At 37.9% G+C, this 26,010-nt stretch overlaps 1 protein-coding gene across 1 annotated transcript in view; it reads left to right on the forward strand.

Moving 5' to 3' along the window:
• PLXDC2 (plexin domain containing 2) overlaps window positions 1-26,010 on the forward strand; it is a 156,523-nt gene that overhangs the window by 93,238 nt on the left and 37,275 nt on the right. The window contains exons 8-9 of the mRNA XM_009330608.1: window positions 8,241-8,336; window positions 9,253-9,334. Of these exons, the coding sequence (XP_009328883.1) occupies window positions 8,241-8,336; window positions 9,253-9,334 (178 nt within the window). The remainder of the gene's footprint in view (window positions 1-8,240; window positions 8,337-9,252; window positions 9,335-26,010) is intronic.

Here is a 26,010-nt window from a genome sequence, read left to right on the forward strand (position 1 = left end):
TGTCAACCAACACCCCCAGGTCCTTTTCCGCCGGGCAGCTTTCCAGCCACTCTTCCCCAAGCCTGTAGCGCTGCATGGGCTTGTTGTGGCCAAAGTGCAGGACCCGGCACTTGGCCTAGTTGAATCTCATGCAGTTGGCCTTGGCCCATCAATCCAGCCTGTCCAGGTCCCTCTGCAGAGCCTTCCTACCCTCGAGCAGATCAACACTCCCGCCCAACTTGGTGTCGTCTGCAAACTTACTGAGGGTGCGCTTGATCCCCTCATCCACATCATTGATAAAGATATTGAACAAGACCGGCCCAAAACTGAGCCCTGGGGAACACCGCTCGTGACCGGCCGCCAACTGGATTTAACTCCACTCACCACAATAACATGCCACTGCAGCAACTGTTTCGATAGCATTATTTCTGTATTACTGTGTGTAATGCACTGCTTTTCTCCTTAACGACTGGTTCTGTGGATGGTGGTAATTCATTATTATTATTATTATTGCTAGTTTACAGCTTACACTAGAGGTAGTATTAATCAAGGGAACCATCAGTTCGCAATAGATTTTCCAGAAGCTAAATTGTGCTTTCAATGAAACAGGTTTATATTAGTATGTACAGGCAACATAATAGCACCCTGACAGAACTGGTAAATAATGTTGGCCCATAGAGAGCCAGTGTCAGATGCTCTTAAAATATGCATGTTCTTGCATTCTTGTTTTTCAGAGGTGTTAAATCAACCATGGCTCTAGTCAATTACTGAAAAAGTGATATGATAGAATTGTTGTTTTACTTTATTTGTTAGCTCCTTAAGACAATGGAAGAATATAAATTGCTGTTTGTTTGTCCCAAAAGAAGGCAAAGATAGTATAGCTATTAGTTCTTGCTTAACACTTTAGCAAAGACTTTTCCATCAAGAGAACCCAGTTTCCCTTTATGCTGATGGCTAGTTATTAAAAAAAAAAAATTTAAAACAAAACAAAAAAAATTCTACTGCTTCATGTTTGAGTTTTGTCAGTTATTTTTGTACACATCTTGCATTTGAAAAGGAAAGAAACATTAAGTGCAACACAAGCCTATTTGAACAAAAATATCCTCTGAATTTTCAAAAATGCTGAATGTCTTTTGTGCACTTCGTATGCTCAGCATTCTAAAATTTCAGTATAATAGTCCTGGTGTTACTGAAGTAATTTTGGAAGATTTAGAACTAACTATTTATCAGATTTTTTCAGACATACTGTCCAAAACATTAGCAATAACTTTTTTAATATTTCTGAAATGTGAGTTCTAAAGCCAGGCAAAACTATTTTGTTCTGAGGAGAGAAAAAAATACTTTTTGATTAGCCATTTCATATCAAAAGTGCATTTTAATGAGTGCTGAAAAGGTTCCTCTTGAAGAGCCAAGAGCAAAAAGAAAGGCTTTTCTGAACTTTTTTAAATGGAGGACCTTGAGCATTTCATACCTATTTTCGTTAATATACTCTTACATATAAAGGCTTTGCCGTAATACCCCTTTTATCTGTCCCTAAAAGAATACAGGTACCTACATTTTTTCACCTTATTTTTTAAGAGTTAGAGCATGGAGATGGGAGATTTTTGGCAAGTGACTTTCTGCCTGTTTTCTATGTTTGATTTTTTTTTTTCTTGATCTGCTACTAATGCTTATATATAGACTATGTCTTTATTTTTGAGCCTATATATGGTACTATAATATTGATGCAGATTGGACACTATTTTATATTTTTGTATTTATAGATACATATGCCTGTGTATACTCTAGAGGTGCTTTGGAATGAATGGTAATGTGTGAAGGGAAACAAATTTTTGCTTGACACCAAGGTTAACAAGAAAAGCCCTAAATTCTGAGATTTATATGGCAGCAAAATGGCAAATTAAGTCCATTGATTAATTTCAGAGGAAAAGTTTCTGCTTCTTCCAGATAATTCAAGTGAAGTGAGCCAGACTCGGGGCCTCTGCTTCTGATTTGTCTGATAAGTAAGGGGGACCACCCTGATTTCTTCTTCTTCAGACAGGCTGAACACTTGTTCATTAACTTTTTTTCCTTTTGTAACAAAGACACTAAGAATGTTTAATGGATGTCTTCCAGTTAGACAACACATGATTGGTAAAGAGAAAGCTGGGGGATAGCTTTACATGTTCCTCCAGCAAGTCTTCTCTCCTCCCTTTTCTTCAGCGTCTTCACTGCATCAGGAACCTTGTCCCTGTCCCATTACAACCACCTTCTCTTCCCTGTTCCCTCTTATTTCTTGTTTTTTCTCAGCCATCCTTGGCATTTTGTTCTTGGTCCTTCTTTCTGTCGCCTACGGTGTCCTTTGCTCTCCCTTCTGCAGACTCCCAAGATCTCTCTCTAATTTCATTACCATCTTTCTTCCCCTACGTCCTTCCTTTCCTTCAGGGTTACTACATTGCTCTCCTTTGTTTCAGTGCTCTCTTCCCTTTTGTCTTTCAATTAGCTTTTTATTGTGCATGAAGAAGAAATGGGAAAGCATTTCCTGCAACCCACTATTTTATTTTAGCAATGAAAAAGCCCACCAGTGAGCTTGCCCAGATTGTGCTTTGTTTTCCACGAAAGCATGAAATACATTGGTAAAATGAGAGTGCCAGATTCAGGGGTTCTACACAGTGAGTTACTATCTTGCCCTTACAGATAATGGCTAGGTTTTTCTCCACAATGAGATGTACTTCTCCATGCTCTTGGCCTCTACTGTATTAAGTACAGCTCTTTTAGGAAATCCATACCTTGACAACCCAACATTTAATGACACTGAAATTACTCAACAACACTGTGTACACAAATGAAATTGTAGCTGAGCTGTGTGTTGGTAATATTCCAGTTTCAGTGCAATTAGTGCCACTCAGTATGTAGTCTAACTCAAGCATATAATTAAGTGACAACTCTGCATGTTATAACTGTTTGCTGAAGATTTCTCTCCAGTTTGTTTACAGCAGTGAGGCCCCTGAAAGAACCTTAGCATTACCTTCCTGAAGGGTAAAAGAAGACTAGCAGTTTATGTTGTGATATTTATTGTGTAAAGGTGCAGCACCATCTGGGAAATCGCAAAGTCTAATTTGCTGCTGCCTTGCTGGTAATGTTGTCGTTTACCTCTGTGCAAAGTGGCCCCCAAAGTTATCACTGTAAATTCGCAGTATTTATTCTTGCTTTCCACTAGTGTAACTGATTCCACAGAGTGCCAGCTCCTCCAGCCCTGGGTGTTTGTCTGCTGGCCCAAAAGGGATTAGCTAGGCAGCTGGGTTCCTTGGCACTACATATCCAATTCAGGAGCAGTGAGGGAAAGACGTGGGCATGCTGCCAGTCTTTGGTGGCATAACAGCACTTCAGGGAGTGGTACGAGGTGATCAAAGTTTAAAATGTTCTCATTTTAGCCAAAACCTTAACTGGCCATTGACCAATCTCAGAATTAGGCAGTTCAGTGCATGGTGGCTTAAGGGGACAAAGCATGTTTTTCACACCTAGATCCTGTACTAAAAGCAGCCTAGCTGGCATCAGGAGTTGGGGTAAATCTGAAAGAACATGGAGAGTTTCAAAGTAAATTTTGTGTGGTAGGCACAGAACGTTGGTGCAGAACAGGTTTTTTTCTACATTGCTCATAAAATGAGTATTTTCAGAGCCTACTTCACTGGTTTGCTTATTCACAGATGATACATCTTTGAGGTGTAGCTTCCAGGTTTTAAAGGATTTTTCAGTGACTTTTATGCAAATAATAAAATTAATACAATTAGGGAATCTGAGTTTTGATCTAGATTCAGACGTGTGTGCAATAGTCCATGACCGATAGCAGTTGTGGTAGTGGTTTGATTACAGGCATGTTTGATCCCAGTGTCAGTGCCTTGAGAATTAATTAGTTAATATTGATAAGTTTAGCAATATGAAGCTGTTAAAAACAAAGAACAAAGATTGCTTTGACATTCTGATTCCCTTGCCTTTTGTGGTGATGGCAATCAGACATACCAGGTTGGCAAAATGTATATTTGCATGAAGATTTTATTCAGCCAGTGGTGCTAAACAAAGTCCCTATCAAGCAAAACCAGTGACTGTAGAGTACACCAGCTGTGCCCCACCCTTCTGTACCGCCTATATTTTAAACAAATTGCTAGCAGCGTAAGCTGGATATGTTTCATAAATTGTTTGCTTCAAATTGACTTCTGCATGATCAAATGCACTCTCTTACCATTTGTGTTTTCTCTATCAGCTAGACTTAAAAATGAAAGTACAGCTATATGAATACGTATGGCTTTGTTTAGCAGTTTTTGCTGGGTATATGGCTGATCTCAATTCTCTAGAAATCTTTCACTGACAAAGATTTTTATTTGTGTGAACATATAATTTAAAAAATCAGACTGACTTCTCCAATATTTTCACATTTCACTGGGTTGCAGGTTTTAGCTGAGGAATGTTGTGTGAGGAAAAGTGATTATGTGATGGAAAAGTACCAGAGAGATTATGCATCTGTTGGACACCTATTTAGAATGGTTTATTACTAGCTACTGACCCTTCAGATATGTTAGGAAGTCATTGGTGCTCTTCTGGCACCACTCCATCTCCAGAGCACCCTCCCTATTTAGTGCATTTAGTTAGCTCTGGAAATTCTGTTTCATAGAATATTTATATGCCATTATTTAGTTTAAAACTACTGTGATAAAACTACATAGAAATGTTTTGTCACTCCAGAATCTTGCACATCTATAATTTAGCAGTCCATTGCGTAGTCCCTTGAAAGCGTTCTTTCAATTGGCCTTCTGACCCGCCACGTTAATCTCTCTAGGTCACTGAGGAATGTACTTACCTCAAGTACGTACTGGTGTTTTCTTCACCTTTTTCTGCTGGGACTGTACCTTTGGCCTCATATTCAAAGATAGCACATGTACGTGCCACAGAAACAAACCAAAGAACAATTTGGACCATGCTGTAAATTAAACCAAATGTAAAAAAATAGACACTGTTATTGAAATAAAATATTATCATTTATATCATTCGGTTAAAAAGGGTGTTTGAGATACTCAGACCTACAGAAAAGTAAAATATTTTTGTGACTAGGAGAAGAATATATACATATCTTCTGAAATTCAGAACTGGGAATGGTACTTCATAAGTATATATGCATGCCAAAAGTCCTTTTCCTTTTCTCCCTTCTCTGTAATGCCTCTTTTCAGTAAAATACCTGCACATGATGCTTAAATTTTTGCCTGTTACTACATCAAATGATTTCACTAGTCCTTGTCAAGTTAAGGTGCATACTGAAGTACATGGGCTCATAAGCTCTTTGTGATTCTGCACTTGTACTTGTTTGTAAAAGGGCTAAATAGACAGCATAAGTCAAAGAAGAACAAGTTCCACCTGAGTGAAAGGGAGTGTGTGTCTTGGGTTGGAGCAGGAGTGTGTGTGGAGAGGTTGAGGGGAAAAGTGTCAGGGGAGAATATTCATTTTTCTGCTTATCCTGTTGAGTTCAGCTTTCCCAGCCTGTTTTGTTAAGGGGATACAGGCTCAGAATTCTAAATAGGGAGGAAAAAGTACATTTTGAGGAACTACGCATGGCGTGTTTCAAGTCAGACTTTCAAAAGAATCTACACCTGCATTTTTTTACAACCTGGCCATGCAGATGAATGTGAACACTCGTGTTTCCAACCACCTGCCTGCAAGTATATACAAAGCTGTTAGAAGGTGACTATGCAAATACTTCTCTGTGCTTAGGTTTCTTACAGTAGATAGATCCCTCGTATACAAATTCACCACCTGTGGTTGGCACAGTCTTCCTCCTGAAGAAGAAAAATCAAACCTGAGTCTACCAGAAAGTGGGATGTAATGGAATCAACAGTCATGCTGAACTATGTGTGATTAGAAACAATTTTTTTGATAACAAACTTAATTGTCTTAAAATCAGGTTTTTTTAGAAATTTCATGCACTGGGTGAGATAAAAGTGCCTGTGACCTGAGTCACTGATTCTTACTGGATTTTTGGAAAGCCAGAAGCTCCTTATTTCTTGTAAGCCCTGTAAGGAGTCTGCTAGGAAAGGTTCAGAGTAAACAGGATGATAGCATGCCAGTCTGTGCCACTACTGATGAGATGAAATAGAGTTCAATTAAAGTGCCAGGACCCACCATTTTAATTTATGTATTCATTTGCTTATTTTCTTGGACAGAAGAATAAAGATTTCCGTGGAGACAAATTACAGCCTTCAGCATTGACAGGAGTTCATTTCAAACACATTTCGTGATCACTCTGACTTGGCAGGTGCTTTTATGGGACTTACCGTCCTGGAAGCATAACCTCTCACTGATGGCAAGAGATTTTCCCCACCCCAGCACAAGATTAGCTTTGTCTTGAAGACCCTTTCTGTCCAGTGGGTTTGAAGTACATGGCTAAGGCATTTATTGGGGTAAATGTTTGGCACATCCCCATATCTGTCTTTTAACTAGTCAGAATGACTTTGTAGGTAAAACATAAAACTAGCTCAATTATAGTCGCATTTCATACCAAAAGAGAAATCTGGTATCAGGAGGGGTGAAGCCATAGCAAAGTCAGCTTCAAATAAATGGCAAGAGGAACTGCTTGGCAAAGATGCTGATTTGGAGCTAAACGGAAATATTATTGTCTGAAAGCCAGACACTACCTACCTGTGCCTGAGAGCTTATGCAGTGAGAGAGGGCAGAGAAGCTGCTTCTCCCACAGCAACCCTGGCTGATGCAGGAAAGAGTTATCCCACCTAGCACAGCTCTGCTTCTACCTCCCCATCCCACCTCAGAGATTCCCGTTTATTCCAGCTGACACCAATAGCTTGATGGTTATTTTCTGTGTGGTGTAAGGGGGATTCTCACACTTGTGCTTTTAGAGGGTGGCCATCCCTCTTTTCTTTGAAAGCTTTGTCTGCTTGAGCCAAGAGGCACTTTAGCCACAGGACACCCTAGTGCACTTTCTCTCTTCCCTTAAAAATGAGTATTTATTGCTTGATTGATTTTAGCTCAGGTTCTATTTTCTGTCTGAAAAATGCCTACAACATCCCTCCTAACAAAAGACTGCGAAAAACACTTCGGATTTGGTGCTATGTGATTGCTTAACAGCTGGGGAGCCCATGTGAGCCCACTTCAATCTGCAGCAACACAGCCTTTATACCAAGCAACAAGGTGTGCCCTAATCCATACAGGGCTGGCAACACAGAAGACCGCCTTAGATTGAGTTTGTGGCTGTCTGCAATTCCTTTTCTTCTGTTGCATGTAGACTTAGACCAGCCGTTGACCATCTTTTGTATGTAACCCTTTATTCCTCTCTGGCGTGATTCCACAGGGTCAGTGATTGTATTTAGCATTGATTTCAATTAGTTTAGCAGACCTTCAAAAAGGACATAAATTTGAATCCATCACACCAGGAAATCATCATTATTTTGTCAGATTGGCAGTATAGGCTGTACTTTTAACTTGCAAATGTACAAGCTCACCAGTCTGCATTGCAGCCATGCACTTAAAATCTGGAATATTCAGAATACATGATAGAATATTGATCTGGAAACTAACAATTATGTGATTTTTTTGCACTTATCCTGTGCTTGGGTCTTACAGCCGTCTGTGTGTTCAAAGCCCATAAGAACAATGCATTGAGTATATTGAATTTCTGCTTTGAGAAACTTAGGTGCAGTCAGCTTGTGTAAAGATTATGCATAACATTGGCTGTTTAGGAAGACTTGTCCTGTCTTCTTTAATATAATGTTATAATATGAAAAAAATGTTCTATTGCATTTTGATGTGAGCTAGCTTGTAGCTAACAAATTTGATTAAGCAATGAAATCAGTTCTATTTGCACATCTTGACAAGAACTGACAAAGTGAGCATATAAAGCATTTCTTTCAAGTCTGTAAGCTGAGAAATGTCTTAGGAAAGCAAGCATCTGAAATATACCCTAAAATGTCTGACAGTATACTCTCTAGAATTTCTGCCTAAATGAATGACTAAGATGCTTGAGAGCACGCTCAACGTTTTCACAGTCCTTTACCAGGACTAGGTACCTATTCTGTCAGCTCTGATGGTTTCAAGTGAAAAATTCTCTGTCTATGCCTTTTACATGTTCCTTCATGGTGTCTAAAGTTAAAAATATATTCTTGAGGAAAATTAGTGTCACGTGTGCACCTAAGGAACAGTGAGAAATCATTATCTATTTTTCACAATCTACAGACTGCAAAATAGTAAAGTGTGAAAATATTTTTATGTTTCTTTCCTGGTAGATGTCCGTAGAAGAACAATTTATGAGTACCACAGGGTGGAGCTACAGATGTCAAGGATTACCAATCTCTCAGCTGTTGAAATGATACCTCTTCCAAGTAAGTAGAACATAACATGGGCAGGAGCCAGATCTGGGAAGGACCCCCCTTTCCCCTCCCAGCAACACATACACAATTTTAAATATTCTGTTTTATCTGTGGGCTTGGAATCATGGACAGATTCATTCATCCGCTCTCAGGTTTATTCCCAGATGGATGATGCATTATACAGTGCATCTTCATGTATCTCAAGCTAGTTTATAGGTATATCGCTCCCAGTAGGTTTTGAATGAAACCTGTGCCAAATCATTTTTTCAGAAGAATGATTATATTTGCTTTAAATGTGTTTCCTCAAGAAAAAAAGAGCAGTTTTCATGCTTGCAAGGCAAACAGAAATTCTTTTGTGTACTGTGCATCACATTGCAAAGGAATATCCCCAAACACAGTTTGCAGTTCATCTGCCTCTTTTGTCCAAGGTAAAACTACATTGTTTAGAAATCTCTGGGTTTAAACTGCCAGCTGTACTACTGTAGAAAAAACAGAAACAGCTATTTTTCTTTTTTCTAATCCAATTATAGTTCTTGTATACTTTCTTGTCAGTCTTATTATCTGCGTACGACTGAATGTTAGCAACACCAAGGAGCACTGGAGCCAGGGAAGAAAGAGATTTAAGGAAATTCTTAATATTAAGCAGAAAGATAAAATTTTAGCAATGAAGCTGAATGAACAGTTGTGGAAGTGGGAATACATTTACAAATGGAATACAAATGGAATCCTACAGATAAAATGTACGTCTGTGTATACGGTTGTGCAATGCATAGTAATAGGTTGGTTTTAGTGTCTTCTTTTGGACATATGTGAACCTGTTAAGTCCCCAAGTATATATTATCAGAAGATGTATCCTTCTTTTGTGCTTTTTATGAGAATTATTTGTGAGACTAATGTAATAATTTGTGTTTGTTCATCTACGTCCCAGCTTGTCTCCAGTTTACCAGCTGTGGTCCCTGTGTCACTGCACAGATTGGTTTCAACTGCAGCTGGTGCAGTAAACTCCAAAGGTAAAAAAAAGAGTTTTTCTTTTTTGCATGGGTATGCAGCTGTGCTCAAGGGATATCCAAAACCATTGCCCATAGGTTATTCAGCACAAAGGGTTGTCATATTTAGATCTTATGTACATGCATTCGTACATACAGCTCAGTTGCAATCACTAGCAGCACATCATTGTTCCATTTCTCTTCAGCAAAGAAATTAGGCAAGAACGGTCAAAACAGTTGTTTTGGGACTTAAGCCCTTGTTCCTATTTCCTTAACCCTACTTAAAATCCTTTTGAAGGAGAACAAGAAGTAGAAATCATAATAAAATTTATATTTTCTCCTATATCCCTGTCTTCATCAAAAATAATTTAACCGCATGGAAATGTGTGGTGGTAATGTAACTATAAAGACATACTTGTTCTCTTAACAGTAGGGAGACAGACCCATCCAAAGACTCAGTCTTTTCTTTTTTAACCTCTCATTATACTTAGTGGGTACATTGGGTCTCCTCAGCCTCTTACTGCCACATTGACGAGGACAGTCAAGTCAGTAGCAGGAGCGATTTAGACTCTGTGGAGCAGCTGGAGCACAGACAGCAAAATGGAAACTCTGCAGCTGTAGCTTTTCCAAAAAGTTCTTCAGTTGCTGACCTTCATTGCCCTTCATAACAAGAATTTATTTAACACCAGTTCTCTGACACAAAATGCAGTATCGTAATGGATATTTATTACTGTGTTTTTCAACCCTAGTGATTAGGTTCAGAAATGTTATGTATAAAATGGATGCATAATAAAAGGCCAAAACGCTATTAGCAGTCTAAAACAGTGTAATAATTTGATACCATGCTGAAGAACTGATGAATAGCTGATGAACGTGGTACAGAATTAGGAACTTTGGGTCACTTTTATTATGTTTTCTTAAGCTTCTATTCCGTTAGTAAGTCATTTGAGAAGTCACTCTGTTGTCAGTTTGTCTTGCAAAAACTCTTGAGTGGAATTAGAGCTAAATTAAATCATTTCACAGAAAACATATCAAACATCTTCAAGATACTTGTAGAAAACTGTTGCGAGCAAGCATGAAGAGATCTTGCTTGCTTTAGCCAATTTCTTGCTTTCAAATATTGCTTGATTCTACTTCCATTAATAAATGTTGTAGCTCTGAGAATCTGTCGGCTTTTGTTTGAGCAAGGTCTGTTGCTTTGTGGCCAGTGTTCTCATTTCTTTGGATAAACTCAATTCTAGCAGGTAAGATTTGAAGAGATGGTAAAGTTCAGACCTCTTATGAAGAACAGACAAACTTTGAGATCTTTCGTTTTGCTCTGTAGTTTCTGAAGAACTGAGTTTCCTCAGTTCTGGTATTGCTGGAAAATCTGTTTCGCTCACTGAGGCACAAATTCCCTGTGGAGAGCTAAAAAAGTTTTATCCGTCACCTTTAACAGGAAGCAACACCAGGCATGTAGTTGCACTGTGTTCCCTTCCGCGTATTTAGGTGAATTTGTGGCTGCCCCTTCACAACTGGCAAGGTGTAATTTACTGCTGAAAAATACAGTCTCAGCACACCTATTTCTATTCAATTAAAGTCTGTATGAAAAAAAGCTTGCTTTTCATTTTGCCTATGAAGATCACACTGCAATCAAAGATGAACCTACTGTGAGGCAGTCCTGCACTGTTTCCCAAAAACAGCTGGCTCCATGCTGCAGCACACTTGTGCATTTGACAAGCTGCAGCAGATAGACTGCACAGTTTTATTGCTGTTAATTAGCCTATTACTGACAGTAGTGAGACTGTCATTTCAGTGACAGGCTGTTTGGACACTGACTAGCAGCGAAAACAGGGACTGGAGTTGATTCCTTAAAGAAAGGATGGATCCAGAAAAGCAAACTAAGATTACGCCTCTACGTGGGAATTTCAGTAGTTTAAAAACATTCATACCATTTAATTTGCATCTATAAAGATGAGTGATATTCAGCCAGATTTAAGCAAATGGAGAATTGTGTATAGAATCATAAAATAGTTCAGAATGGAAGGATCCACTAGAGGTCATCTAGTCTAACCTCCTGCTCAAAGCAGGACCAGCTATGAGATCAGACCAGTTTGTTAATGACTTTGTTCAGCTGGGTCTTGAAAACCTCTGAGGCTACGGTCCAGTCCCCTGAACATCTTAATTTTATACTAGAATTTACACCTTATTTTTTAAATTGTTATTTCCTCCGGAAACATGGCTTTGGTGGTGATGTCTGCCTCAGGCCCCATTGCCTTTCTTGGCCACTCTCCTCCAGCTTCTGAAATGAGCAGCTTATTTCAACTAATTCATAGTTGTTCATAATTCATTCATTCAGTTCTACAGAGAAACAGATCTGAAATAATAAGTGGGTACATATTTTATGAAAAGATCTGAAATAATAAGTGGATACATATTTTGTGAAAAGAGGCAACTTGCTTTCCAAAATGTGAAGACTGAGCATTTATTTAGTTAGGGTACATTACACTGCAGGATCACTGTGATCAGGACTCATTCCTGTCTCAGCTTTGACACTTTGCTGCTCCCTACCAGTTCTGGATACTCTTGCCTGCCTTCTAGTCCAGTGCCTCTCTTCTTTTACCTTGCTGTTCCTCAGCATGTTTACTCACCTTAGGGAAATACAAAAAAAGCCTTATTCCATTCTCAGTGGAGATGCCTGGATCACAGGAGAGTACTCGGAATCATTTACTTCAGTACCACATTGTGGTTTTGCTCCCCTCAAAAATAAATTCACTGTGTTAAAATGTTCTTTTTGCATGTGATAAAGAAGCACTTGCTCAACAAGAAAACCTAACTGTCCTAGTTAAAATCATAAAGGATGGAAAGCTGTGAGTTCTTTCATCACAGTGCTCTAGCTTTTTGTGTGTGTCACTGCTCTTCAGTCACCAGCCTTGTAAATCAACCTAGACTTTTATCTCCTGTTGTGATTACATTGCTCTGCTGCAGCAGAATAAAATCTGCTTGGAAAAACAAGGGCAAAGCATTACATGAAGTATTAACTTAGACATTTCAGAAGTGCCTAGAGTCCAAAGAGAATTAATATTTACAGTCCACTTTCAAACCAATGCTCATAGGGGCTTTTGAAGTAAGCAGAAGCAGATGCTTAGGAGTAATACATGAGTAGTGCTTCTGGATTGCAAAGCTGACTGGACACACTGGTCCAGGAGATGAGAAACCAAAAGCTGTCTCTCTTGGCTGTAGGCAAAGCCCAGGGTAGGGAAGGCAATTAGCCCTTGGTGCAAAAGCCTGAAGAAGGCTTTGAACTTGATAGTGACAGGTTTCCAGTGCAGTGATAATCTACTGACTGATCTAGTGCTCCGATTTCTGCAGAAGGAGAATGTGTGTTTGCTGGTGAGGAAACCGGTAGGGAGCAATGAGGGTCAGATATGGCTGTAACAGTGATGTTCCTCCTGTGGAGCCACAGTAGCACTTTGGTACTCTAAAGTGAGATCTCCCAGAGCAGACAGACTTCCATGTGGGTAACAAGCAAACATACATCCAGTGGGAAGCAAAACTCTATACCAATTCTGCAACCCTTTTTTCTCAACAAGTTATGACCCCATTTAGCCAGAGCAACATTACTACCAAGAACAGTGTCTTGTATGGTTTTTTTTCCTTGCATAAAATTTAAACCATATATTGAATCATTCACACAACAAAGTACAGTGTTGGAAAAACAGAAGGTTTATATAAAACTTGTAACTGCACAAGGAAAATTGACCAGCAGAGCCATTGCAGAATAACTGTACTCCCCCATGTGGGCAATCTGTGTTGGAATGAAAAAAACTGTATTCTACAACAGTGGGTTGTTTCCTACCTGTAACTTCAGCCCAGCTGCTGTGCAAACTCTGCAGTCTTCAGAGAGGCAGGTTCTTCTTGTGGGTGATTCAGAGCAAAATCCTCTATTCCTGTCACTCTCTACAAGCTTAAATCACAGTTTCCCTTTTCAGAAGGGATCATCAAACTATCCTTTCTGAAATCCAGTATGATGTATGTCATACAGTTTCATCATGACTGAAGCAAAGGCACATCATTTTCTTCTGACTTCAGCAGATGGAGGATCCCCCTAGGAGCTAATTTTTTTTTTGAACTATGTATGTTCCATAACTGTTCCATAAGTAAAACTGTTGCATAAGTAAAAGAGACTAACTATAAATACATAAGCTAAGATGGTATCATAGCTTTCTCCTACACAAGGATCTATGTCTATAAAATGCCAGAAGCACTTAGCATCTGCCTCATGCTAGTCACCTGTGGCTGAAACTTGGATTATTTGCTCTTCATTGTCTCTGACTTCCCAGCATATAAAACCCGGGAGAATTCATTAATGTTAGATCTGTTTATATCATCTTCTCATGCTTCTGAAAATGTTTATATACTCTAGGCACCTGGTATAGCCTGCATGTTAGAGATGTCATTTTCTAGGAAAGTTTTTGGAAGCTTTAAGGCAACTTTGCTGTTACATTATAGATTCAGTTTGTACAACTTGCTCACATTACTGAAATAGTGAGTTCCCTTGGAAATATTTGAAGTTAATTGCCCAAGAAATAAATTGTGTTTATTAAGTTTAAGAGAGTTGGCACTGAAATAGAATGGGAATATGATGCTTAAATGATCAAGGAATTTTTAAAAGCCACCTTTATACAAAGTTTTGAGATTTATGTTCAGATTCTGTAGATATTGATGGTTTTGTTTTGATGAACTTCAGGAAAGTCTCAGATTTTGGCAGTGAAGTGATACTGATATTTCAGTGAGTTCAGAAGTAAGCAAAGAGCACACCCTTGCAATCTGTGCATGCTGGAGACTTAGGTTTTGAATATCTCATGCTTCACTTCATTAACACAGGATAAAAGTATTTCCCAATCCTTGCAACATCCCTCAGGTTTAGCGTGGTACTATCATTCCAACACTGGAGATAGGGAACTGGAGTACTGAAGGACCAAGGGCAAGAGCTGTGAACAGTTTAGATGATGGTTTTATTCAGCTGTCACTGTTAGTATGTATATTCAAATTTTAAATCCTCAAAACTGGCTGCCTTATGCCAAGGGCACCCAAAAGGCTAATGGCTAGACCCACAAGGGTGTTTTGCTGGCTGACTCAGGTTTTCAAGGGAAGTTATGCAGAATAGAAGAGCAGTACTAAAAGTACCTTTTCACCAAACTCTGGACTTAAGTATCTAAGACCAAAAAGGTGTCTATGGCTCAAACACTTTGTCTGAGGAAATATCTACTGCTGCCTGAGTCTATATCTACCGCTCCCATGAGGCACGGGAGGTAAGCGAACATGGGTCCTCTGAACCAAATTCACCCCTGAAGGGTGGCCCATTAGATGTCCAGGTGCTTAAGCCTGAGCACTGAAACTCATACCCCCTTGCATGGCTCCAGCTCAGAGCAGCTCTGCTACCCTCAGGCAGTGGCTGCCTGGAGGCTCAGGGTCAGCTCCTGTCACTGCTGTTCAGGCAGCTCTGCTGGGGGCTTTCCCAGGTCCACAAGGTAAGAGGGATTCAGCTTTGGGAGTCCCAGTTCACAAAAAGACCTTGCTCATGTTAAGTGCTTAAATGCACTTTTATCCTTAAGAGTCTCTGTTTTCCAGACTATGCATCGAATAATCTGGTTTGAAATCATACCAGTTTATGGTATTGACCCATGGAGTGCAAACCCCCAGTTGGAAAAGTGCCCTGGAACAGGCTGCACAAATTCCCATGTTGGACTTTCTGTGTGTAGTGATGAGCCAGGACGCTCCATGCACTCTAGGCAGAGTTATTCTGCCCATGTGTGTGCACACAGCTCCCAAAGCTTCTTGTACTCTTAAAACAATCCTGAGCTAAAAAGATGAAAGAATCCCATTTGTGATACATTTCATTTCAATGCTTAATCCCATATGTCAGCAACAGAACTAGCTGTGTAAACCAAAAGGTTATAGCTGTTTTTCATGGAATGTGTTCTGAGCAAAGTGAAAAATCAGAAATGTGTCTGGGAATAGTAACAATAATGTGATTTAAGTCTTGATATTTCTAATCTTTTATTATAATAATCACTGTTCCCATCTGAACAGGTAATAAAGAAACAAATTGTTTCGCATTCCATGCTGATTAGCTGGAAAGCGGGGAAGGGACAATCTTTAGGAACTCGCAGTTCTTAAGAAAACATTTTACAGTTGAAATATGAGGTGCCAGTTTTCCACGGTGCCCTTATGGTAATTGAGATAAAAAATGGTTGTGTATTATTTGTCTTCTGAACTTCTGGGCAAGCTTGAAATGTCTTGTTTGTCTATTCTTCTCTTAGAAAGAAATTGGAAACATGTTTAGTTAACTTTCAAATCTGAGTTTATGTCTGGAAATTTTTAATATCAGGAAGAGGAAAAGGGTTAGGTGTTTTGTTTGTTTGTTGTTCTGTATGTCCCACCTGACAAGACCTATTTTCATAAAAACTGTGTTGAATCAAATATTGTAGTATAAGTAACAGTCTTATGTGATTTAAAATATTTATTGGCTGATCAAAACACCATCCATACAGAATTACAAAAAAAAACACAAAAATAAATATCATACAATCTGACTACATAAACCCCCTGATTTACAAAAGAAAATAATTAAATCCAAATGAGAAACACAGGGTCTTTCTCCACACATAGTGTTTGGTATCTACATTTCCCTCATTGGTTTTTTTGATAGCTGACACCATAACAAAGGTTGTAGATTCCATTACGGAGCAGGGGAAGGTAATGGATGAGATCAGGACCAAAAATACTCATCAGCTGAGACTGCAGATACATTAGCTTAATTGTGCAGTGAACATGTAGTGAATATCTCCTGTTGCGACATGATTTGGTCTAAGACCTTCAGGTTATTTTACCAAAACTATGAAGTTCTTAAAAAAAAATAAAAAATAAAAATCTTGAAATCTAGAAGTTTTTAACTCAGGTGTTATAAATACACTCCTCAAAAGCTCTGGAAGTTCTTCTTATGCAAAGAAATTACAATGAAGGCACAGAACTGAAGATAGTGTTGGTTTGATGGGTGAGGTAACAAGCTTGGGCATTGCAGTGCAAGGTGGCAAAACACTTAGTACAGTGCAAGGAAGGGAGTTTTACCTTGATAGCCTGAAAATATTTTTACTCCTGTCCCTACTTTCATAAGCAACCATTTGTAGAGTTCAATTTTTATTCAAATGCTCACTTTTACATACTTCCTGGTTTTAACTATTTTAATTTTTCTTGTTTGTTTGCTTTAGGGATATTGCATATTTCAATTCCAAATTACAAGATGGGAGGTAGACTTGCTGATTTATACTCAGGCTGTTTATATCCCAACACTATTTAGCTGATAGTAGTGTGCTGTTATTACAAAACTGGCCACAGCATCTTAGCCATTGAAAAGATAAAAAAAATGAGGCATTTGTATGGATTAAGTAAACCACCAGAGGGAGCATATATAATACAATCAGTGTAATAGATTCATACACAAATGACAAGTAAAATCTCATTTTAAATGCTTTGGAAGGGATAGAGGTTTAAAATATAGTGTATTCTGTAAAATATATTCCAATCTACCAATTGTATAACTTCATGAATTTGCTGATCATAGTGCTGCTTCAGGCAAAGTGAAAGAAATGTGCTTAGATTCTGCCTGTCTCTAGAATTTGTATTCCACTACAGCAGTTCTTTATGCTGGAGTGGTTTTATATGAAAACATGGCAGAGTCCTAACACCTGGGTCTTAACAAGCAGACTGTTGAATTAGATCAAATTTACCCTGTGATAAATGAAAAGTAATATCAGTTCTATTTTTCTAACTTGTATTCTGTTTCTCTCCAGTTATGGAGCAATCATATTGAAAATCTGAGAAGTAGAAATTCTGGCCCTTTGTCATAGTTTGCTCTGATTAAAATGCAACATATTTTTCTTCTGTTTTAAAAATTGTGTTCAGACAGCAATTGGATTTTTAATCAAGTGCAACAAATGTATCAAGAATGAGTGTGTAAATTTGTCAGCCCTGATACATTACTGATAAGAATGATACGATAACTAGATCTATACTTTATTGAGCAGAAAATTGCTCCACACCCAACTTCTTCAAATCCTTTCCAAGCTGCTCGCTCTTAATTTGACAAGCTAATTCAAACACATGAACTGCAAGAAACTGTTAGGAAATTAGCATTCAATAATTGAGAATTTTGTATGCATGGCAAGCCTGATGGGAGTAAAGCAAGAAAAGGAAGTGGCACAGAAGTGCTTAATGAACAAAGCATTTTCTCAAACCACAGTGAGCCCAGTGATGGTATTGTTTGATGAAAGAAGCCTCACAAGATCATAGTAATAGATCTTTTCAAGTGGGATGGCAGTTCTGTTTAGAAGACAGCGTAAGCTTCAGTGAGCCTGAAGGTACATTTAAAAATACATAATGGTAAAGATGTACATATAAGTAAAATGTACATAACAGTACATTTAAAAGTACTGTTATGGAACACAGATGATCCTGAGCTCTTAACATGCTTTTATTGGAAGTTAGCCTGCAGCCAGATGAACTAACTTTTCACTGAGATTGATACATGGATAAATAGCAGATAAATAGCCTTTCTACATTTTTTGATAAGTTTGTGGAATTTGTTAGTAGCTGGATTCCGAGGAATTACTGTGGAATTTCTGTAATTCCCCTTGAGCACAGATTGTCTGGTACAATTCCTACGATTAATACAAATAAACCTAAAAAGTTCAGTCTCTGAACAGAACTCTAGTGAAGGTACAGTAGCTCTCAGAGCCCTAGGACATGTCAGAGCAAGACCAGCCAATTCACTAGATAGTGTGTGGGACCTGCTAGAGTAGAATCATCCCCTTACCTGGTTCAAAGCTGATATCTTAAAATGGACACATACCTCCTGAGAGCTATGTGGCATAGTTTTTCAGGGCAGAGCTTTTTCCTGCACCACTACACAACTTTGTCCTATGAGCTTCATTCCTCAAGTTTCCTTTCTCCACACACTCGTCTGCAGTGCCCTTCTTTCTGTTCACTGATGTTCTCGGCAGCCCCAAGCTAGAGAATAAAACTATCCCTATCCTATCATTAATAGATTTGATATCTACCCAATTGAATTTGAATCCTGCTTTCATACAGAAACTAGCCAGTTTTCTTACAGTTGCAACATTAGTCACGTACTTTTACATATGTATGCCTTGCTTTGTTTTCCTGAATAACTCAGAACAACATGAGGACAACAGTTATGCTCATAACTGATGCAGATTTTTAAGAAATGCAAGGCTGGGTTACAAAACTTTAAATTATTTCTAGAAAATGGGCAGAAGATTGCTACAATTCTCGTTACTCTGAAATCCTAATCTTTCTGTTGAAATATTTTCTGTGAAATCCTGGACCTGAAGACTGGGAAGCATTTTGAAGTTTCTTAATCTAGACATAAACACAGCCACTTATTTAAGCCACATCACTTGCACTACTCATATTGTATGTTTGTGTTTCTTACTGTATCATTTGCCTTTCAAAATTTGAGCTTGGTTTCACTAGCTATTGGTTCCCTTGCCAGAGATGTTGCTGTGTCTTCTGAAGCTTAGAAACTCCATTCATTATCCACTCTGCAGGTTTCTGTTGTATCCAGTTTTGCAACACAGCTTAGCCAAGACCTAGATATCATAGTCAATACAAAAAGGACCACTGCCTGGACTGTTTTAAGACCTTAATGCAAAGTCTGTCTCCTGTAGGTCTATCAAATATATCACATTCCTAAGGTGTTTTATTATAATTGCAGGAAGTAGTTATCGAAGATACAGAGGATAGTTAAGCACTTAAATCCCGTTGAGAGGAGGAGAAGTAGCCATCCATCTGTTATTTATACCTTTGAGAATATTTACTTTTGCTGATTAATTTGGAAGGAAGATCACAAAATCTGTGTTTAATTTCCATGTTTAGTTTCACAGATGCACCTAAGATACCATAGTGATAAAACACTAGATAAATAGGTAGGTAGCACAGCTCTTTTCTGTAGAAACCTCTTTTGCAATTCCTTTACATACTAGCAAGTTTTTATTCGTTTATTGTATTAGAACAATAAGACAAAACCCCACTCAGTCTTCGATGAACCATTTATATCTAGAACTGCAACTTCTGTGCCAGCCATAAGTCTTTCAAATCCCAGCAGAGTTGAGTTCTGACTTCTGAATTCTGCATTGTTTGTTTATCCTGAGTGCTATAACCATAACAGTGGGTATTGCCCTGCTCTATTAAACAGGCATTCACTCTGGGATTAAACAGTCATTTGCTGGCAGAACTGCACCACGTTCAGTCACACAGCAGCCCCAGATTCTTTTCTATTTGGTTTCATTTTTATCTGTTCATTGATAGCTACTACCAGAAAGTTTGGATTGAAACATGTTCCTATTTCACTGCTGAAAGGTGACACTTGCCTGTGAAAGGGCTCCACAGACAGATGCCTCAGAATGCAGTTTGTACGTATCCTAGACATTTTAAGAAGTTGACTTAGACTTCTGGTCATCGTTCTATGCCATGTGATGGGCTTTCTCAGGACTGAGTTTCTATACCAGGCATTATAACCTGGCTGATTCCCAAATAAATGTCTCAAATGGTGGTCTAATGTAACTATTAGACTTTAACTGTATAATCAGAAGAGTGCAAGGAACACACCTCAAAGAAAACAGGCTTCCTGATAAACAATTAAAATATTTATACTTAACAACATGCTCATGCATTACTGGGTAAATAAAGTATAACGAAAAACAGTTAGAATGTTAATTTGCATGGTATGGTAATGTGAAATATAGGTGGATGATGATTAGGTGAATACAGAACAGAAATGAGAACAAAAATAAAGATAAAATATCTTCAAAAATAAGATATTTACTTAAACGCAAGAGTAAAGATTACTTCAAAAGCACTGAAAGGGAAGTTACCAGGTAAGACAAAAATTTTACCTACTTTACCTGAATTCAGAGACAGAGCTTCAAGAAGGTTTTGACATCTTCAGATAGGAACCTCCTCTGTAGGAGCACAGGTTCAAAAACAGAGGAATGCAGTCAGGGTCCCAAACTCTTCTTTGGTTTTCTCACTATAATATATCTTAACCTAAAATAATCAGATATCAACATATCTTCTTGTTTACAGTGTAATTTTTACTCTGCTTGGATTGTTTTCTTGGCACTCAGGCTGTTTCTTCCACTTCTTGCATGTGTAAAGTCCCAACTCATCTCTTTTTCACACCTCTGAAATTTGCTAACTTTTCCTTAACCTAACTAACACTAAATTGTCTGGAAGAGTTACCTTTAGTTGCTAAATTGCTGATATTTTTATGCGCTCCTCTCTCTGTTGACTATCATATATAGGTTTTTATATTATTTTATGCTAACTACTATTCCTGTGCTACTAGAAGAGTTAGAAGTAAGTTAACTGGTCTCTTCCCCTAAAGAAAATAGTGAATTTTTAAATAGTTCTTGGTCACAACTCCTGAAATCAAAGTATGGCACGATATAAGGAGTTTCAACTTTGGAGACAAAAACCCTTCAAAGTTCTAATACGGAAGCCAAGAGAAAAAAAAGAAAGAAAATATAAGTAGGTGCTTAGTTTCTAAAGAGAGCAGTTAGGCCCTACAACAGGAGTTCTCCCACTTTATAAGCCAAATATATAAGCAAGGTAGTCCTAATGAAATAAATTAGGTTTTGTAGTCCTAACTGAATTCTTAATCATAAAAGGTAGGATAGTACTGAAACAGGTTAGTTTGGTTATCCGTAGTTCCTCATTTTGTAATGTTTTTATGCATTGCTGTACATAGAACATTGCTACTGCTATATTTTGCAGCTTGTCTTACCTTCTCTTCCAATGGACTGAAATAAATCAACTTTACTGTTTACAACAGCTGGACGACTTGGGAATTTTTTTCTTTTCAAACAATGGTGTATTAGAAAATTAGCAAAAATAATGATTGTGCAGTAGGTGCATTTTGTCCAATAGGCTCTCCTGGCAGAACATTAATTTAGTGAGGAGCAAGGTATCAGATTTCTTCCCTTTCATGTCTGAGATGAATTTAATTTGTAGTTCCTGACTCCTTCCTTGGCCGTCAGAAAATGGTATGTTCTGAGAAATGAGTTGCTGTGTATCTTTTATCAAATATTTGAATGTTCATGAGACTATATTACAGAACCCAGATACCACTTCCCCATTGTATCCTAAATTGTTGGGCTAAATAATCATTTTCTCAACTTCCCCTTTCTTTCCTTATTCCAAGTGTTTATAAAAAGTGAAAGAACAGAAACTGAGAACAAAGCATTTCAGAAGACCTCCAAGTTCAGGAAAGAAATTCAGGACATGTCTGTGGAGACAGGCAGCCCAGGTTATCAGACCTGACTCTAGGATACTTTATAGGATGTATATGTATAATGTACTTTTGTGGAAGCATTAGTTTTCTTCCCTTCATATAAGCATCCAACCCACTGCATTATATGGAGAAATCTGTCTTCCACCAATTTTGTGACTCACTAATTTCCTCTGCTCTCATTGTAAGGGAAATAAATAAATAAGGAATTAAATAAATCAAGTATTTTTTAATGGAATCAATCAAGATTTTTTAATGGAAAGTTTTTGCACTATATCAAATTTTCTTTTTCTTTACTTTTTCTGTTTCACTGAAATATAATGCAGAATGGCAGTCCCAGTCAGATTTGTTTAATGGTCAGTTCAGCGGTCATACAAAACAGTCACTTGTACAGCTGTAGTTCATCTTCCCATACCAAGTATTTTTTGACATAGAATTACTTGCAAATTAAACAGAGCCTGGGAAGCTCCCTGGGCATTGGAAAACAATTCTCTGTGCCATTAAATAGTTACGATGTTCCCTGACATGATTTAAGTCAGTGTCCAGGAGCACTGTCCAGAACAGTTCCCAAGCGTGGTGCAGGAGTTGGACTGTTCCAAGGATTATTCCCAGTTGGCAGTTTATGTGCAGCCTCCTTCTTTTCAAGGTTGAGTGAGTTTGCTTGTTCAGGCATAGGCCATTCTGTGCCAGCAGTCTTCAGTGCCAAGGAACATTTCTGGGCATGTTTATTTTACTAGTATAGAAACAGCCAGAATGATCACAATCGTCTTAACTGCTTTCCAGAAGTGCTAAACTCTTATGGTTGTACTCCTCGATATAATTTGAGCGTCACTGAAATCATATTTGTCTCATATCCTTCTAGATATTACTCTTTAATGAAGGGCCATAAATGAAAAGTCTCCTTATTTTAGCATAATATTTTAAATTTTACATATTGCTATACACACTCCTATGAAATGTTGCCAGAAATTTTTATTTAGACAAATCTGAAACCTGCATGTCTCTTCATAAAATTTGGATAATCTGAGATTAACACCTGCTAAGGCGAACTGTTCAATTTCTCAACATAGTCTACTGATTCTCTATAGCATAGATATTTTATCAATCTTTCCAGTTACCTAAACAGTGGGGAGACTGTAACATTTCCCTGTAGGAGATATTCTCAATTTCAGGGAAATAAATGAAGTTTTCTCAGTATTCTTCCTAAATATCAAGGCTTTTTTGTGCACCATTATATCTTTAGTTCCCCCTCTATTCAGGTCTGTTAACTCTTCCAATATCTGCATTATCATATAACATTAATGAAACCACTTGCTTCCCACCAGACATCACAACAATATGTATAATTAATGAAGAAATTGATGAGCCCCAACTGTTCTGTAATTCTTTGGTAATTTCTCTACTGTTCTTGCTGAATGTTGACTTCAGAATTTGACTCACTTTTAGAGAAAAAATGAGATGCAAGTAGAATACTAATTTGGGAAACAAATAACTTTCTGAACTTTAAGTTCCTTTGAACATAACCAGTCAGAGGATGATTCATGTCCTTCCTTTCTTTTGCTCTCTAGCTGAAGAATTCACTGAGCCTTTACAGCAGGTGTTTTTCTTAACCCAAATTCACCCATACTTTCCACAAATGCAGTAGTATGAATATGCAATTTCAAAACTGTGTATGTCCTTTGTGCAGAATGCTCTCCTGTTTTGTTGGCATAACTTTATAAGCATATAAACATTGGCTTATGTAGAGTCAGTTTAACACATTATACCTTCTTCTCCTGTCGTAGCTCCTGCTTCCTTTGATTTCTTACTTTTTAGATTTGTGAATGAGATATAACAAGAGCAGTAACTTAGCCTAACCAAAACATCTGTGCACACTTCTCTTTCTAGCAGCTCAGATGCTAATGCCCACTAGTACTGAAACAGCCATGTTATGTATTGCACCATTGCTGGGGGTTCATGTGTGATAACAGAAACGTAAACGGCCCTATTTCATACTATCTGTAGGCACCAGGCCACTTTCATCCTGTCCCAAGGACTCTACTAGTTGTTAATGTTATCAGTGGTTTTTTTATAAACGAGAAAAATCCTAGTAAAAGTGTATGAATAAAAAAGGGAGCATGGCCAATGTGTGAATGAGATCTGTGCCTTGCTGCATGTCACTTGAGATGACGTTTTTCAGTAGCATTCCCAGTTCTACAATCCGTATGTCTGGGAGTACTATGGGAAGCATAGGAGCTGTGTATTAGTGTATGCTCATCTGGTTTTCAGAAAATCTGGGCTTAACTCTAGGTTTTGTTATGGAATTCTGTGTTATCTCAGCTGAATCATTTCATGTTTCCTATGCTCTATTTCCTCATCTCTAAAGTGGAAAAGGAAATATTTTCTCCAAAGGTGACCTTCCTATTTTTCTTTTAAAAACAAGAGACAAAGCAATGGGTATGTGAGGCTAACTGTACTTCTGAGGTTGTCAGTGTAAAGCATTATAAAGCAGTTTTCAAAATACAGCTGGCCACTTACTTTTATTTGTTTAACCATAAGGGAATGTAATATGTAATATTGGGAAAAAAGTGTAAAATCATGGGAGCATCCACCCTAACATTGAAGAGATCATTTTGAAACCTCAAAGATAGAAAATAGTTCAGACAATCATGTAAAGGTGAGAAAGGGGGGTTAATTATGCTAGTCGGGATCATCAACAAGAATGTGAAGTACACCCAGTAGTGCTTCAGAGCTCTTTGCCTCGAACCCTGAGTCATTTCTTGTGTGCAAAACAGGTAGCATTGCCAACAGATCAGAATTCTCTGCTAACTTCTATTGCTGTTAGCTCTTTATACCCACTTTGTGCAGGTATAAATGCACAAAGTCAAAGGCAGTGGAGAACATAATCTAGTACCAGAGACTAATTTCAGTGTGGCTCCTTCCCAGAGAACATGTTTGATTGTTACTATTTTCTGCTGAATCTGTTGGAAATTCTGATACCATAATCTCGTAAATTTGACTCTAGGGCCCTCCTCTTAACACTTTCTTTTTCCTTCTAGTTATTCAAAGCAGAGCCTTTAGCAAAAGCTTCTTTTTTATTCTTTATCTGCTTTTCAGCATCTTTTCTTTGTTGTTGTAACTGACATTAAGATTGTAGAAAATATCTTCCTATTATTCTTTAATCAGAACTCTGCCAAGTCTCACTTTAACTAGGATTTTTTCCTTTCTTTCTAGTTGAATTGGCAATAAAACTTATTTCTTTTAGCCCACGTTTATTCTTAGGCTCTTCCAACAGCAAGAATTCCCTGTGGGAGTCCTTATTGCCTACTGCCTATTCATATGTTGTGTCAGAGTTACAAATATCAAGTCTTACACATGTTCAATCTCTTTTACTGTAAAATAACAGCTTTTTTTAACATCTTTTCACTTCTCTGTTTACATGATATTGCAGGAGTACTTTACAGAACATGTAGCTATATTTTTCCAAACTTTCTGTCCCATAAAATTGTGGAACCATCATCAGGTTGAAGATTGCCTGCTGAAATTTGTGCCACTCTCTGATCCTCCTTATCATCACCTGAATGCTGGAAATTTTGAGAGGCACACCATGTTAAGACAATGATGGAATTCAGTGCTGCAGACACAGATATGCTGCATCAAGTATTAACCATGCCTTAGTAATTACATTTGAATTTTTCATAAACATTAAAATAGCACAGGCTGTTGGTAGTGCTGTATGTTTAAAATCCTTGTATTAAGCAAATCATCTTATCTATTCTTACCTTGTAACAGCAAGGTGGGAGCAAATCCTCTTCTAACAATTCAAATTGTCATCCTATTCTGAAGTACAGTTTAATTAAGCAATATCTTTAAGTAAAGAATAAATACAGACAACACATTTATGCTTGAATTCAGATACGTGATTAGATGTATTGAGCTAATGCTAAGCACAAATACTATTCAAATACTTTACAAATTCATACCACAGTCACTCACAGTGACACTTCCATGAACTTCATAAGCACTTCGAGCTGTGATAGTTCTGCATTTGTGACAAGGGAAAGTGGAAAATAACAAAGGGAGGAAAATACAGTCTTTTCCCAGACAGCACAGTGTGACAAGAAAGTGATATTCAAAGGGTGGAGGAACCAAAATGGAGTCTGTTCTGAGGTATAGGGAGGCAAAGCCAGACTGAGCACAAAGATAGTCCTTTTTTTCCTCCAAAAATCACTCTATGATTAGGGTTTTTTTCAGTTGGACAGACACAAAGTTGAAGGCTTCCAGTATTTTTATTTTTTTAAATATATATTTTATATACATATTTATTTTTATATTTTATTTCCTATCTACCTCAGCTTGGAAAGAAATT

Source organism: Pygoscelis adeliae, unplaced genomic scaffold (assembly GCF_000699105.1).
Source record: "Pygoscelis adeliae isolate BGI_AS28 unplaced genomic scaffold, ASM69910v1 Scaffold27, whole genome shotgun sequence".
Lineage (NCBI taxonomy): Eukaryota > Metazoa > Chordata > Aves > Sphenisciformes > Spheniscidae > Pygoscelis > Pygoscelis adeliae.